We start from the raw sequence: 13,234 nt of genomic DNA, 5'->3' as shown, positions 1-13,234 counted from the left end.
TTTGCAATCCAGGACTTAAGTATTTTACTAATGAAGTTCAATAAATAGCAAATTAAATAATGCTGTCTTCCAGAGACAAATGCTCTAGATCCAGGCAAAAAGGACAAAGGAAAAAAGAAAAAGAAAAAAAAAAAAAAAAAAAAGAGAAAAAAAAAAAAGAAAAAAAAGGAAAAAAAAAAAAAAGAGAAAAGAAAAAAAATTTTAAAAAAAGAAAAACCCCAAAAACCTTAAACAAAAAACAAATCAACCACTATATTTAAAGTTCTGTTTAAGTCTTAAAAAGGTTGTACAGGAGGAATGTACATAATTGTGGGCTTTTTTGCTTGGTTTGGTTTATTTTGTTGTTTTGTTTAAGAAACTTGAGCAATTACCTGGTCATTTCTGCCATTGCTAACTGCTCATTCTTTTTTCCTCTTTGAAAAGGGGTACACACTTAGCCTAATTTCTACTTCCAAGAAATCAGCCTGTATTTATTGGTCACGTTTCCATTATCACTATGAAATGCATACAAATTCATTGTAACACTTACCCTAATTTCAAAAGCAACTTTGAGGGTTCTTATTTAAAATAATTTACAACTTCCTTGATGTAGAGAGTGGTCAGCATGTCCTTTGAATGTGCCAAGTTTTAACTTTCAGCTCCAGCAAGCAAACAATGAAACAGTATTTGCATCCCAACTGTTACTCAACCAACATGACACAATTTCCCAACAGAATTCCCACACAGGTTTAAGCTTTAAATGGAGGAATTTCTACCTGGAGAACACAGAGCAGCAGAGAGCATTTCCTGCAAGATTCTATCCACATTCCCACCACTGAAAAGTTTACTTTTAAATATTTTGAGGGATGTATTTTGCATTGCTGGAGGCTGGCAAATCACCTGGTCAGAGTGCACAAAAACCTCCCCTTCCAATTTTCAAGGCTTTGCAGCACCCTTGATTCCAGTTCTTCAAATTGTGACACAAACCCTGAGAGGAAACAACTGCAGCTGACTGAGTTACAGTGAGAGTTGATGAAGAGACAGAAATTCTCTAAAAAACAAGGAAACAACTCTCCATGCTCCTCCAGTGGGCTCACAAAACATAAGTTCTCCTGTTGCCTTAGTAAAAAGCCTGTATCTTTACATTTTTACCTTTAACATTGCTGCAAGGCACTGCTCCATGGAATAATGAAAATTCCCTCATCCTGACAGCTCCTGCTACCTCTTTAGAGAGCCAGGCTTAATTGGTCTTGGAAATCTATTTTGTTTTTTCTAAGTACAGTACATTCAATCTTTATTCTGCACTTGGGAATCTCCTCCCTCATCTGTCCTTCTCCTTTAAAGGGCCACTAGCTTAGGAAGTTAAAATGAATTACTGCAAAAGTCAAGGCATTTAAATGACAACATCAGGACTGTTTTCCCACAAAAATGGCTTCAAGCTGGAACAGCCCAGAGAGAATGTTCAAGAAGGTTACATAAAAATATATTAGGCAACCCTTCCAATACACATTTCTGAAAGATCTTAATTCTGAGAGCAAGAATGCATCTTTCTGACCCAAGACTAAGTAGAGAAATCAGGAATTGTCCATGATTTTTAGAACCACTTCATGACTCTGCAGTTAATTCAAAGAAAGCCTGGAGAGTCCTCTTGGTCAGTGGCTGCCATATGTAACATCACAATCAACACCCAAAGCAGTTATGCTGCTAATGCAGATTTTACAGACTTCAGTGGCTACTAAAGTTGATTACTGGCAAAATCAGTAACCTAGAGAGAGACCTGATGGTGTCATTTAAAACTGACAAATACATTAAACATTAAAACTTCCCCTTACAAATGCACTGCATGAAAATAACGTTTCCTTTCAAAAATTAAAAACATGGACAGAAAAAGTAACTGTGCTGTAATTTAAAGAGCTGACAAACCCAATTTAACAGAGGCAAATTTCAATGCCCTCAGAAAAATTATATATAGGAGCCTATTTTTAAGAACAAAAATTAAAGTGATAATATATAATTATGATACAAATTTGCAATACTGCACAATACAAGATAAATAATTGCAAAAATTACCCAGGGAGGAAAGCACTACATTTTTACAGATGTGGCACTTGAACTGCATAGTAACTGTGTGGCACCAGCAGCTGCCAGTTAACTGGCCTCTCCTCAGCAAATCTGCTCTGAACAAGCTGATACTTATCTGGGATTCCAGGTCATGTTCCCTCTCACAATGCTTAAATAATGCTGAGCTTAAGACCTGGTTGCTGCAGTGGATGCCATGGCAGTAAGCTCCAAAGGGCCACACAGCTAAACTTGAGCTTCTGTTTTGCTCAGTAAGAATTCAATTTAAAACCTGAGTGAGTCAACTTTTCACCTGAACAGAGCAGTGTAGTGTTTGTCCTCCATAAGGGACACAGAAGCCAGTGGGTGAGTCTGTGAATCAGTTTGTCTGGTCAGCTCATTTCAGTGTTTGTCACCTCCTGAGATTCCCTGCTCACTGCTCCTGGGACATGTTAAGCCTGCACATGGACCAACAAGCACAGGATCAGTAACACTGGACAGGACAGAGGTTGGGTACCTTCCCTGACTCTGCCACCCAACCTACTGCTTGCACAAGCCAGAACAGGAAACCTGGATCTAAAAGGAGCTCTCTGCTACTACAGAAATTACCAGCACTGACACACATTTGAAACAAAATGTGACACTTCGGAAATTCCAACAACAAAACAGAAAGAAAACCAGCCTGATCTCTATTTACACTTACAGCCTGTGAAATGCAACTTGGTTTCTTAAATAAAAGAATAAAAGCTTATCAAAGCAGCATTTGCTTTGATATTTTGCAGGTAAAAAAAGTTACAGGCTAATAAAAACCTCCTTCTCCCTTTTAATCTATAAGGGTTTCTTCCCCTATCCCTTTCAAACACGTAAAGAAAAAAAAGAAAAAATTATAGGCAGCTATGCCATGTCTGGATCTGAAAGGCAGGCTCAGTGAGAGTGGTGACAGGTTGGCCTGTCATGATTATGAAGTGAGGAATGTGTGTGTCTTGTTTATTGACATGGAGTAGAAGCACACTGTGGTATCAGGACCAGGCAAGAGCTCGGGTTTGTTAAGTACAAATACACAGAAACTGAGATGTCTGCAAAAGAGAAAGAGGTCACAGCTGAGGAAAAGGTTGCTTTCAAACATTCCCAGCCTGTCAGCCAGACAGAGAGGGACCTGGGAGTCTGGATTGCCAGGAAGCTGAAGAGGAGCCAGCAGTGTGCCCAGGTGGCCAAGAAGGCCAATGGCATCCTGGGCTGGCTCAGGAACAGCGTGGCCAGCAGGTCCAGGGAAGGGATTCTGCCCCTGTGCTCAGCCCTGGGGAGGCCACAGCTTGAGTCCTGTGTCCAGTTCTGGGCCCCTCAGCTCAGGAAGGAGATTGAGGTGCTGGAGCAGGTCCAAAGGAGGCAACTGGGCTGGGGAAGGGACTGGAGCACAGATCCTGTGAGGAGAGGCTGAGGGAGCTGGGGGTGTTGAGGCTGGAGAAGAGGAGGCTCAGGGGAGACCTCATCACTCTCTCCAACTCCCTGAAAGGAGGTTGGAGCCAGGGGGGGGTTGGGCTCTTTTCCCAGGCAACTCTCAGCAAGACAAGAGGGCACAAGAGGTCTCAAGTTGTGCCAGGGGAGGTTTAGGTTGGACATGAGAAAGAATTTCTTTCTGGAGAGGGTGATCAGCCATTGGAATGGGCTGCCCAGGGAAGGGGTGGATTCTCCATCCCTGGAGATATTTCAAAAGAGCCTGGATGTGGCACTCAGTGCCATGGGCTGGGAACCACGGGGGGAGTGGATCAAGGGTTGGACTTGGTGAGCTCTGAGGTCCCTTCCAACCCAGCCAATTCTAGGATTCTAGGATTCTATTTCTAAGGCTTTTGGTCTTATTACTGTGCAACATGACCAGTTCCTCCTCCCCTCTCTCAGCAAATCCCTTATGTTTTAGCTGATAAGCAGTAGTAGCGTGCCTGTTACACACAATCAGGAGAATTGACAGATAAGAGGTTTAGTTTAAGGATGTAATCAGCGTGAGTAAACACTAGACTGACCCAGCTGTAAACAGTGGAAATAAATGATAATATTTGTCCTGGTCACCTACTGAGCTATTAGACACTTTTCACCATGTTACAATGTAAATATAATGGCTGCAGTATATACAGCAGACAGTTCTGTTATCTGCTTTTCTGAGCTGGGAAAGTGAGATTTTAGTTCTTCTTTATTAAGAACTAAAGTAATTCCTGATTTTTATTTTGTTTGGTTTTTTTTACATAGAGACGGGGTTCATTCAAATCAACATTTTATTAACTGTGAATGTCTGATCTGATATGAAATACTTCAAACAGAGATGAAGTATATCTGTAATGCTAGGCTGTATTTTATTGGATTCCATTAGAGAACATTAACTATGAAATAAAAATAGACAAGTACTGAGGGAGAAGACCTGTGTTTCTTTCACATCATTTCATCAAACTACAGGGATGCCTGGCTCCTGGAATTTGTATGGGAATCCCAAGCTAAATTTCAATAGTGACTTTTAATCAAAATGCAGTATTAATTCCCACATACACAATTTTGGACATGCCAGTATTTTCATACACAAGTGTGAGAGATTTCTCTTTGACACCAACAAAGCATGGGATAAAACTTAAGTTATAGCCCTAGCTATAAGAAATAATTATATTAACACATTGAATGTACTTACAGTATTACTTGTCATTATCACAGCATTTGCAGTACTTACTGAGAAAGATGCCATCAAAGCTGTCAAAGATGTCATTAAGTTTTTGAAATTTACATTTTTCTAGCACATCCACTTGCAATATGGTGCAAACAAAACCACCATGCAATATCTGATTATCATACCAACTGCCTAGCAAAACATCATAAACACTTCTACAGAACTACTACAAGAAACTTAGGGGACTTGCATCAGGCAGTTTAACTGGAGAAATGTTTTGCATTAACTCTTCTTAAGCACCATTATTCAATTTCTAGTGACTGTAGAATCACCTTGCCATCTCCACTGCCCCAGACTAAAGCTTAGCTGTAATCATGATTGTAAAATTATATAAATAGATCCAGGGAAAATTAAACAGCTGAAGGCTAATTCTCTGGGGGAATGCTAAGTGCAGTAGGTAGTCAGCTAATTAAGTCCCCTTTTCAGAGGAGAATGCCAAGCAGGGCCAAAAAATGTGTCTGTGTTGTTTAGACTTTCACAAATTCTTCCTCTGTAAATTCTGTCCAACTTGAGGAGGCCACTTTCCTGTATCTCTCCTCTCTTCAGCTGGAAACGTGTTGACCATGGAAGACCTTTCAGGCAGGAGACTTTTTCAGATTAAGACCAAACATTTTGGAGTAATCACACAAATAAGTCTGACAGAATCTATTTTTTCCAGAAGGACTAGACTGTGGCAGGGGAAAATGCACCAGGTGATGTAAAACTGTAGTATTAGGAAAAGAAGCAAGGGATTGTGATGATCCTCATGCTAAACAGCTTAGATGACCCCAGTCAGCATTGAAGCAGTTCTTCCAGAGACAGAGCTTACAGATTCTCCAAGCTTCGGTGGAATAAGAAATAATTGGGGTTGGGTTTGGTTTTAATTTTTTAAAGCAGATAAACTCATTTCATGGCCATCAAATTACTTGGCTGCCTCTGCCTGGTGCCCTCCAGTCTGTAAGTGCCCTAAGCCCTGGTGAGCCTGCAGTGCTCCTGGGGGGCTGTGGGCTCTCCTGGTGAAGGGCCAAGACCTGTGGGCTCCCCTGCTCAAGGCATTCTCACCAAAGCTAACAGACCAGTTTTTCCATGCCCTGAGGTACCTGCCTGTAAAGGGTTATTTACTGAGATATCATCTTGTATGCAACAGAAACAAAAGAGCACCTAAGGTGTGCACATCTCTGCCACAACCTGCTTGCCTCAGGGTTAGGTGTGCATCCATTCAGACCCCAGGTTAGCCTTGTCACCCAAGTGCAGCTTTCTAAAATCCTCACTCTAACTGAAGGTGGTACAGCTCCCACACAGCAGCTGGGGTGAATTCTTGCTGCAAGAAGAATTCTTTTCATGGCACAAACTCATGTTGCTTCTCCTTGTCAGCAGCGGCACTCGTTAAAATAATTACTACCATTATAAGAACTGAAAAATAAAAAAAGTTCAGACTGGTTGACTTTGAGGTAGCTTGGAGAAGTGTTCTTGTGTGCAGCCTCAGAATCAATCATGTTTCTTGAATTTGTTAACCAAGAAGCTGAATTTTATTTTATTTTCCCTAGATGTAGCTTCCAGTTTGATGTTGCTATTACAATTACAACCTAGTTACAAAGAGATCTTGGCTTCCCTAAACCAGATGAGTAGTCTCTCTCCTGAGGAACTGCCCACCTTGGGTAGTTTCTACCTTTGTATCAACCTTGTAGGTGCAAATACTCCACCCAGCACAGCCCCCAGTACCAACAACACCAAGACAGAGATGCATAAGTGCACCCTTAAAATACTGTTTGAAAAAAACAATTTGAAGACATTTAAAGAGGGAGATTAGTTGCTCTGGACACTCCCTTGGCTGTGATTTTCAAGCTTTGCCAATCTCTCTCCTGTTGCACTGCAGGAGGGCTGCCCAACAAATTCTTCCCCCAACAAAAGACACTTCAGCTTCTGAACACACATATTCTGAAACACTACATGAACAGAACCTGTACCAGCACACTCCTCAAGTCCCACGATGAAAGACTTTCTGTTAGGGAAAACTTTGTAGAGCAGGAAGAAGCAAAGAAGGAATTAAAAATAGAGGCAAAAATGCATGGTATGCACCCAAGGGGCTGTTCCTGTGGCAAATACCAGTGATAATGGAATTTTACACTGGACTAGGAAACTGCCTGCTATTGAAAAATAAATGCCAAGAGCTTTAACACAAACAAAAGTCTATGTGAAACTGTGGATATTTATTTTGAGAATGGAAACACCGACTTCCATCAGATCATTTAATTATATTTACACAGTGACTCTCATGCTAAATAATCCAGTTTAAAAATACACAGTAGTAACTGGGTAGACCTACACCAAAGTAAGAGAGGTCGGTTCTCAAAAAAAAAAAAAAAAAACCAGCCCAAGAGCAAACAAAAGAATAAAACATACAGCATAATGTTCATATTATGTTCAATTATAACCTTTTTACACTAACATTACAGATTCTGCTTTACCTATCATACTTGTTCTTTCATCAGAAGTCCTTAAGACATTTGTAATCATTTACTTTAGTTCTACATTATCACCAATCAATGCAATCAACATTCTCATAATATCAATGCTAATGGTCTCTTTGATTAAAGAATATTATAAATTCTGATTTTGTGATGCACTTGAATTGCAACAGAGTAAGTGAACTGTCATCTTTATACAGAACTTGCACAACTGGCAGCTGTACCAACATCTGCAGAAAGTTCCATGGAGAGACACACTGAAATGCTCCACAAGTCACTAGAAATCTATCTGCTTTTATCAACTATGCAAGAGAACAGGGAAGTGTAGAGCCTTAGATCATGACCAACAAAGACATGAAGAGGGAATCTTCATGGAAGACACAGAACTTCAGTGGCAACCAAGCAAGTACTCCATGTTTGCTGGAGTACTGGGAAGTATCTGATACTATTATCATATTCTTCTAAATTAGGAATAACCTTTTCATTTGACTGTGTTACCCAACATACATGAAGCCAAGTATCTTAAACCACACCTCTCCCCTTCAGGTTTCTCACTTGTAGTATTCTACTAATTCCTGCAGCTCCTAACAAAGACATTTATGTTAAAGAGGTTGTCAGTACAGGAGTTTAGTGTCCTCAGGAGAGGCAAATGGACAGAACATCAGTCCTCAAAGCTTCTGTCCAGCTCATGATGATTCAGTTTACCATAGGTCACAAAACCTAGAGTGGTGGCTTGCATTGTTTCATCTCAATTTCTGCTAGGTAGGATCATTTCCTAATAAATAATGTTTTAAATTTGAAATACATAAATAAAACAAACCAGTCCAAATTATTCAGATTATTCACGAGAAATGAAAAGCAAATAAATCTCTTCTTAATGCATGGACATTGCTGGAGTCTTTGTGGTTTTATATATTGCATATAAATTTTACCTGATATATTCTTCACATGTACAGCTGGCACAAGCTGAAAAAGGTTCAGTACTGTTTTCTAAGAAATAATTAAGCATGCACAAATATTTCAGACAGGAGGCTTCTCAATGGGCAAACACAGTGGTCAGACAGGCACTAAGAGAAGTCTATGTGACCTTTCCAGGCTTCAACATGTGTAATCATCTCAGTGGAAAATCATATCCTAGTCAAATTTTCTGTGCCAAGTAAGTTTTTTTGTAGCAAACAGAAAAAAAAATAAACCAGCAAGGATACCTCCATATTTGATACTCACTTCAAATAGCTCAGCACATCCCACTGAAAACCAAAAAGATGACTTCAACTGAAGTCATTTGAAAAAAAAGACACTTCAGTATTCTTGGCAGAATAAAGTGGCAGCATATGTGAAAAATAGAAATTATGGCAATTAGGTTATCTGGAGTGAAGAACATTTTGGTCACCATATTTAGATACTTAGAATTATGATAAGGAACAAACACTCAACCCATCAGGTGCACTGTGACTGAGTCACTAACTCTAGCACACAAATTCTTCCATGCCTTCATTTCTTCTGGTTCAGCTAGCAAAGTTACACTATGAAAGCTGTAATTTCCCAAATTTACTTGGTTTTTGTTTTCTCTTCTACAGCTTACTGGAAAAAAACCCCAAAACAAAAAACAACCCTAACTAAAACACACAGATAATATACATTACAAAGTAATTCTGCAAAATAATATTTTATTCTCAAGGGGATTAGTGCACTGAGAAAATCCCTATAATGTGGATCACAAAGTTAATAAGCACGTGTCTGAAACTACCACTGCATAACAAGGAGACCAAAAAAAAAACCAAAAAAAGCACTTACATCCTAGGACACAGACACCACATCCCTTCAACCCACTGCTCTTTTGTCTCCCAGCTCTGTTAAACAGTCAGCTGCTGCCAGATGCTCTGCCTAGAAATGGCCACAGATGGCCAGTTGTCCAGTTAACAGACCAGAATGCTCTCCTCAAATCTCCCCCAAAATAGTATCTCAACTGTATGCAGCAGATGAGAATATCTGAGTATGGTCAAGAGGCCATTTGACCTAATTAAGGTGGCAGGTTAATTTTGATCATTTAGCAAAGACAAATTTTCCACACTAGTCCCTAAGTAAACCAGCTCAACACACTGCAAAAGCATCAAGTCCTATGTTACTTTTGCTTATTACATGATAGGTCACATCTTTTAGTGACAAATTCTCAGTTCTGTAAGCAAGCACCTCCATCCTGGGGATGACATCAGCACACTGACACTAATACACATCTCAAGAGCTATAGAAAGATGCAGCAAGGTGATTAGTGGAAATACTCCAGTGACACTCAAAGTTCTGTGCCCTAATCTTTGTGCAAATATTCACCAATGCTCCTGAAAAATATTAACAGGATAACAACATGCACAAGGGCTACTTGCTACTAGTGCAAGTAGTGCTGGTTGTGCAGAACAGCTGTGACAAAGGTTACAAATAACAGAGAAAAAGGCTAGAAATACCAGGGAAAAATCTTTAGTATTTTAAAGTAATCTTTCACAGTTACTAGATCAGGCATAAACACACAGAAGCTGAAAAAAATGCATATTAAACTAGATATTAAAAAAAACATGTCATTTACTGGCAGTATGTACTAACTGTAAGTTCTGTATCTTCTAATAAGTAGCTGTGTGTCCTTCAAACTTACACAAGACTGACAAGATCTGGTTACTTAAGTGTTGTGCAACACATTTTAGGAGAGGATTATGCCATCAGTAGCATTACTCAAGCTTGCAAAGCTTATTTCTGAGAAACTAGATGTCCAAACCTAATGCTGCTGCCTTACAGGTCTAATGATCTCAGCTCTGCAAGATGCCCTTTGACTTTGCTGTCTTACAGAACAGTCAAGAAGTGTTTTATATACTCACCCAAACCACTGACAGTGTACTCAAGATCACTGGCATCCAACAGAATTGGTCCATTCTCCTGTTGGCCTTCTTCCTTGTAATAAAGCTTGTACCCTTGGATAGCTGCAGTGTCCTTGGAGTCCTGCTGCCACTGTACTGTAATGGTTGTGCAGTTTATTGGCTCCAAACGCAGCTCAGGAGACTTGGGTGCTGGTGTTAGAGAAATATATATAATATTATGTTCTAGAAACAACTAATTTTCATGCAAAAATCTGGGTGCCAACCAGTCCAAAGTTCACTCATGACTTTGATTTTAGCTCACTGGCAGACTTGAATAATTATTTATTGATTGATGATTATATTGATGATGTCTGGCTTCCTGCAAGTTAATCTAACATTTTAAGTTAGGATAAATCAGAATATAAATATTTTTTTATTCTGCATCTTAATAAATGAATTAGTTAAATTTAAAGACACCCCAAAGACAGTTCTCTAGAATTCTCTCATTATAAAGTGAGCCAGAGCAAACATGATTAACAAAACCAGCACACTTCAACGGGTGGTAAATAATTCTCTATAGTACATAAAACTCAATGAAATTGAAAGTGGATGGACATGGATTACAGCTAAGAAATTGTTATAAATTGAAATCTACATTTTTCAAGCTATTAATGCAGAGTTGAATGCTCTTTTGCATGACTTTACTTAATAATAATGGAATCCAAAACAATTATAACAACTTGACTTCAAATATCAAGTCAATTTGCATATTCATAACATATGCATGTTTTGTTTCTAGTCAGACACACATGCACCAATTCAGATGCTTCAAGTACATATACACACTGCAAATGTGTGATATCCCAAATGTGTAGAAAGGTTTCTAATCAGACACACATGCACCAATTCAGATGCTTCAAGTACATATACACACTGCAAATGTGTGATATCCCAAATGTGTAGAAAGGTACCTTACACTGGGTTGAAAATATGAAGAGCAGTGTGTGGAAACAGACCGACACCAAAATAATAGATCACATTTTTTTACTGATTATTAACAGAATCCTGATTAGAACACTATTTTCTAAATCACATGAACAAGAGCACATTAATGGGAAAGCCTATTTCACATCCTTGCAGATGGGAAATTTACCTGTCAGAAAAAACCCTGTGGGCTTCAGATGAAGCCTGACCCCATCTCTAGGCTGCTGGTAATGTTAAGAGTTACCTTTCACACTTGTAGCTTTGGGAGTTCGGTGGGAAGTCCATAAAGATGCCTCACCCCAGCCAATCCTTGTTGCAGCAGTGATACGAACCAAGTACACACTGTCAGGCCTCAGGCCTTCCAGGAGATGCTCATCTGAAGTCCCTGGAAGCTCCAAGACTTGAATTTTGGTCTCCGTGCTGAGGCGGAAAGACAGTCGGTACAGGACCACCTGACCCCTCCTGTATTTTGCAGGAATTGGCAGCCAAGAGATGAGGATATCTGTAGGGCTCCTGCTTGTCAAACTAAGTTCAGGAGCTCTCAAGGGAACTAAAAAGGAAAAGACAAAGCTTTTGAGCTCAGGCAAGAGAAATGGAAAAATCTCCTCTGATGCTTTAGCCTAGGATGAGGTGCCAGCAGTGCAAGAGTAAATAACTCAGGAAGCTCTGTAAATAGTTTATTTTAAGACACTGCTCCTACTTCACCTTCTGCATACAGTCTGGGGCTTTAGCAAGCTCCTTTCTGTAAGGCCCTCAGCATGTTCTCTCACTGCTGCCAGCAGTACTTAAAGGTAGTCAGCACCTGACTGTTCTGACACAGTGGCCATCAGGGTTAGATGTAGCAGCTTCAACTGGGAGTGCAGACAACAACCTGGACTGCTCAGGACTTTGTGCATCTTTTCTTCTGCTGACCATATAATGAGGGTTGTAACTCCTGGCAATGAGACAGGCAGACAGCTGGAACTGGCAATGCTCCACGCTGCCAAAGCTTAACCCTGCCAGAATTTATTAATCAGTTCTAATGAATTACACTAAACTGTTGTTGCCATGATGTTCTGATTAGTTAAATCAGCACAGAAGTCAGTTGGTTCTTATATGAAATCCTGATTCTACTAACAAGAACACAGACTGTCCACCCCTCCAAAAAATGAAACAAAACAACAAAAGAAATTTCCTTGATTTTCAATATAGCAAATGTTTTTTATCCCAAATTTTCCTTGCCCAAGAGAAAATCATAGAGAGTAAATCATAGAGACTAAATCATAGAGACTAAATCCTAGGCTATCACCAACATCTCAACAACACATTCTTCAAGATCCAGAATAGTTATTTACATGATTTCATGAAATGTCTTCCAACATAGAAAAAGCAGCAGTATTTTGTCTTACCATCTTCAAGAGTGTGCTGAGTGACATGATCTGACATCTGACTGGCTCCCAGGGGCATATAAGCTACAATATAGAAGGTGTAGTTGCTGGCTGGTTCCAAGTCATCAATAATGTAATGGGTTGTATCGTTTCCAATAACCACTTGGTACTCTTCATTATTTAAACCTGACATAAACCAAAGGTTAGACAAACAAAAAATCCTGGTAATCCCTAAACATAACAGTATCTTGGCCTTAAGATCATACAAAGTTATTTCATGCTCTTCTTCAGCCTACCTGCATTTTTCAAGCCCTCAGTAAAAGGTCTTTTACACACTGGAGTAACTGTGTCTTGCTGTGGTTTAGATGATGGTGTTTCAGGATTTTCCTGAATAACGGATGCTGAATGCAACTCTAAACCCTATTTAGAATGAGTCACAACAAGCTGTGCCTAATGTACAGTAACACAACAGACAAGCTCTAATAGCCTTATCATTCATTCTGAGTTTCTAAACCTATTTGTTTAGAGACAGGGAGGGTTTTTTCAAAACCTATTTACAGAGCCTTTCTATAGCAGACTGCATGGAATGTGAGGGCTCTACTCCATTAAAAACAAAACAAACACCACCACCCCCCAAAAGGAAACAAACAGAAAGAATTTATTCAGCAAAAGGATCTCATTTTAGTCCTGTGAATTCTATTACATTTGATTGACACAGTTTTTTTCTTTAATTTGGAGAAAGGCCAATAAGAAAAGACCAGAACGAGCTTCAGAAATATTTGGCTTAGTGAGTTGTTAAAAAAAAAAAAAAAAAAAAAAATTCTCAGCAATTCACATTAAAATATGCAT

The 13,234-nt window shown here is 39.4% G+C and overlaps 1 protein-coding gene across 1 annotated transcript in view; it reads right to left on the bottom strand.

The window, feature by feature from the left end:
- The window catches only part of PRTG (protogenin), a gene marked incomplete at its 5' end in the record, with an annotated part of 87,487 nt that overhangs the window by 32,984 nt on the left and 41,269 nt on the right, over positions 1-13,234 (bottom strand). The window contains 3 exons of the mRNA XM_071753938.1: positions 10,056-10,244; positions 11,263-11,568; positions 12,407-12,571. Coding sequence (XP_071610039.1) covers positions 10,056-10,244; positions 11,263-11,568; positions 12,407-12,571 — 660 coding nt within the window. The remainder of the gene's footprint in view (positions 1-10,055; positions 10,245-11,262; positions 11,569-12,406; positions 12,572-13,234) is intronic.

This window comes from Heliangelus exortis, chromosome 11 (genome assembly GCF_036169615.1).
Source record: "Heliangelus exortis chromosome 11, bHelExo1.hap1, whole genome shotgun sequence".
NCBI lineage: Eukaryota > Metazoa > Chordata > Aves > Apodiformes > Trochilidae > Heliangelus > Heliangelus exortis.
This window is presented reverse-complemented; position numbering and strand designations above follow the sequence as displayed.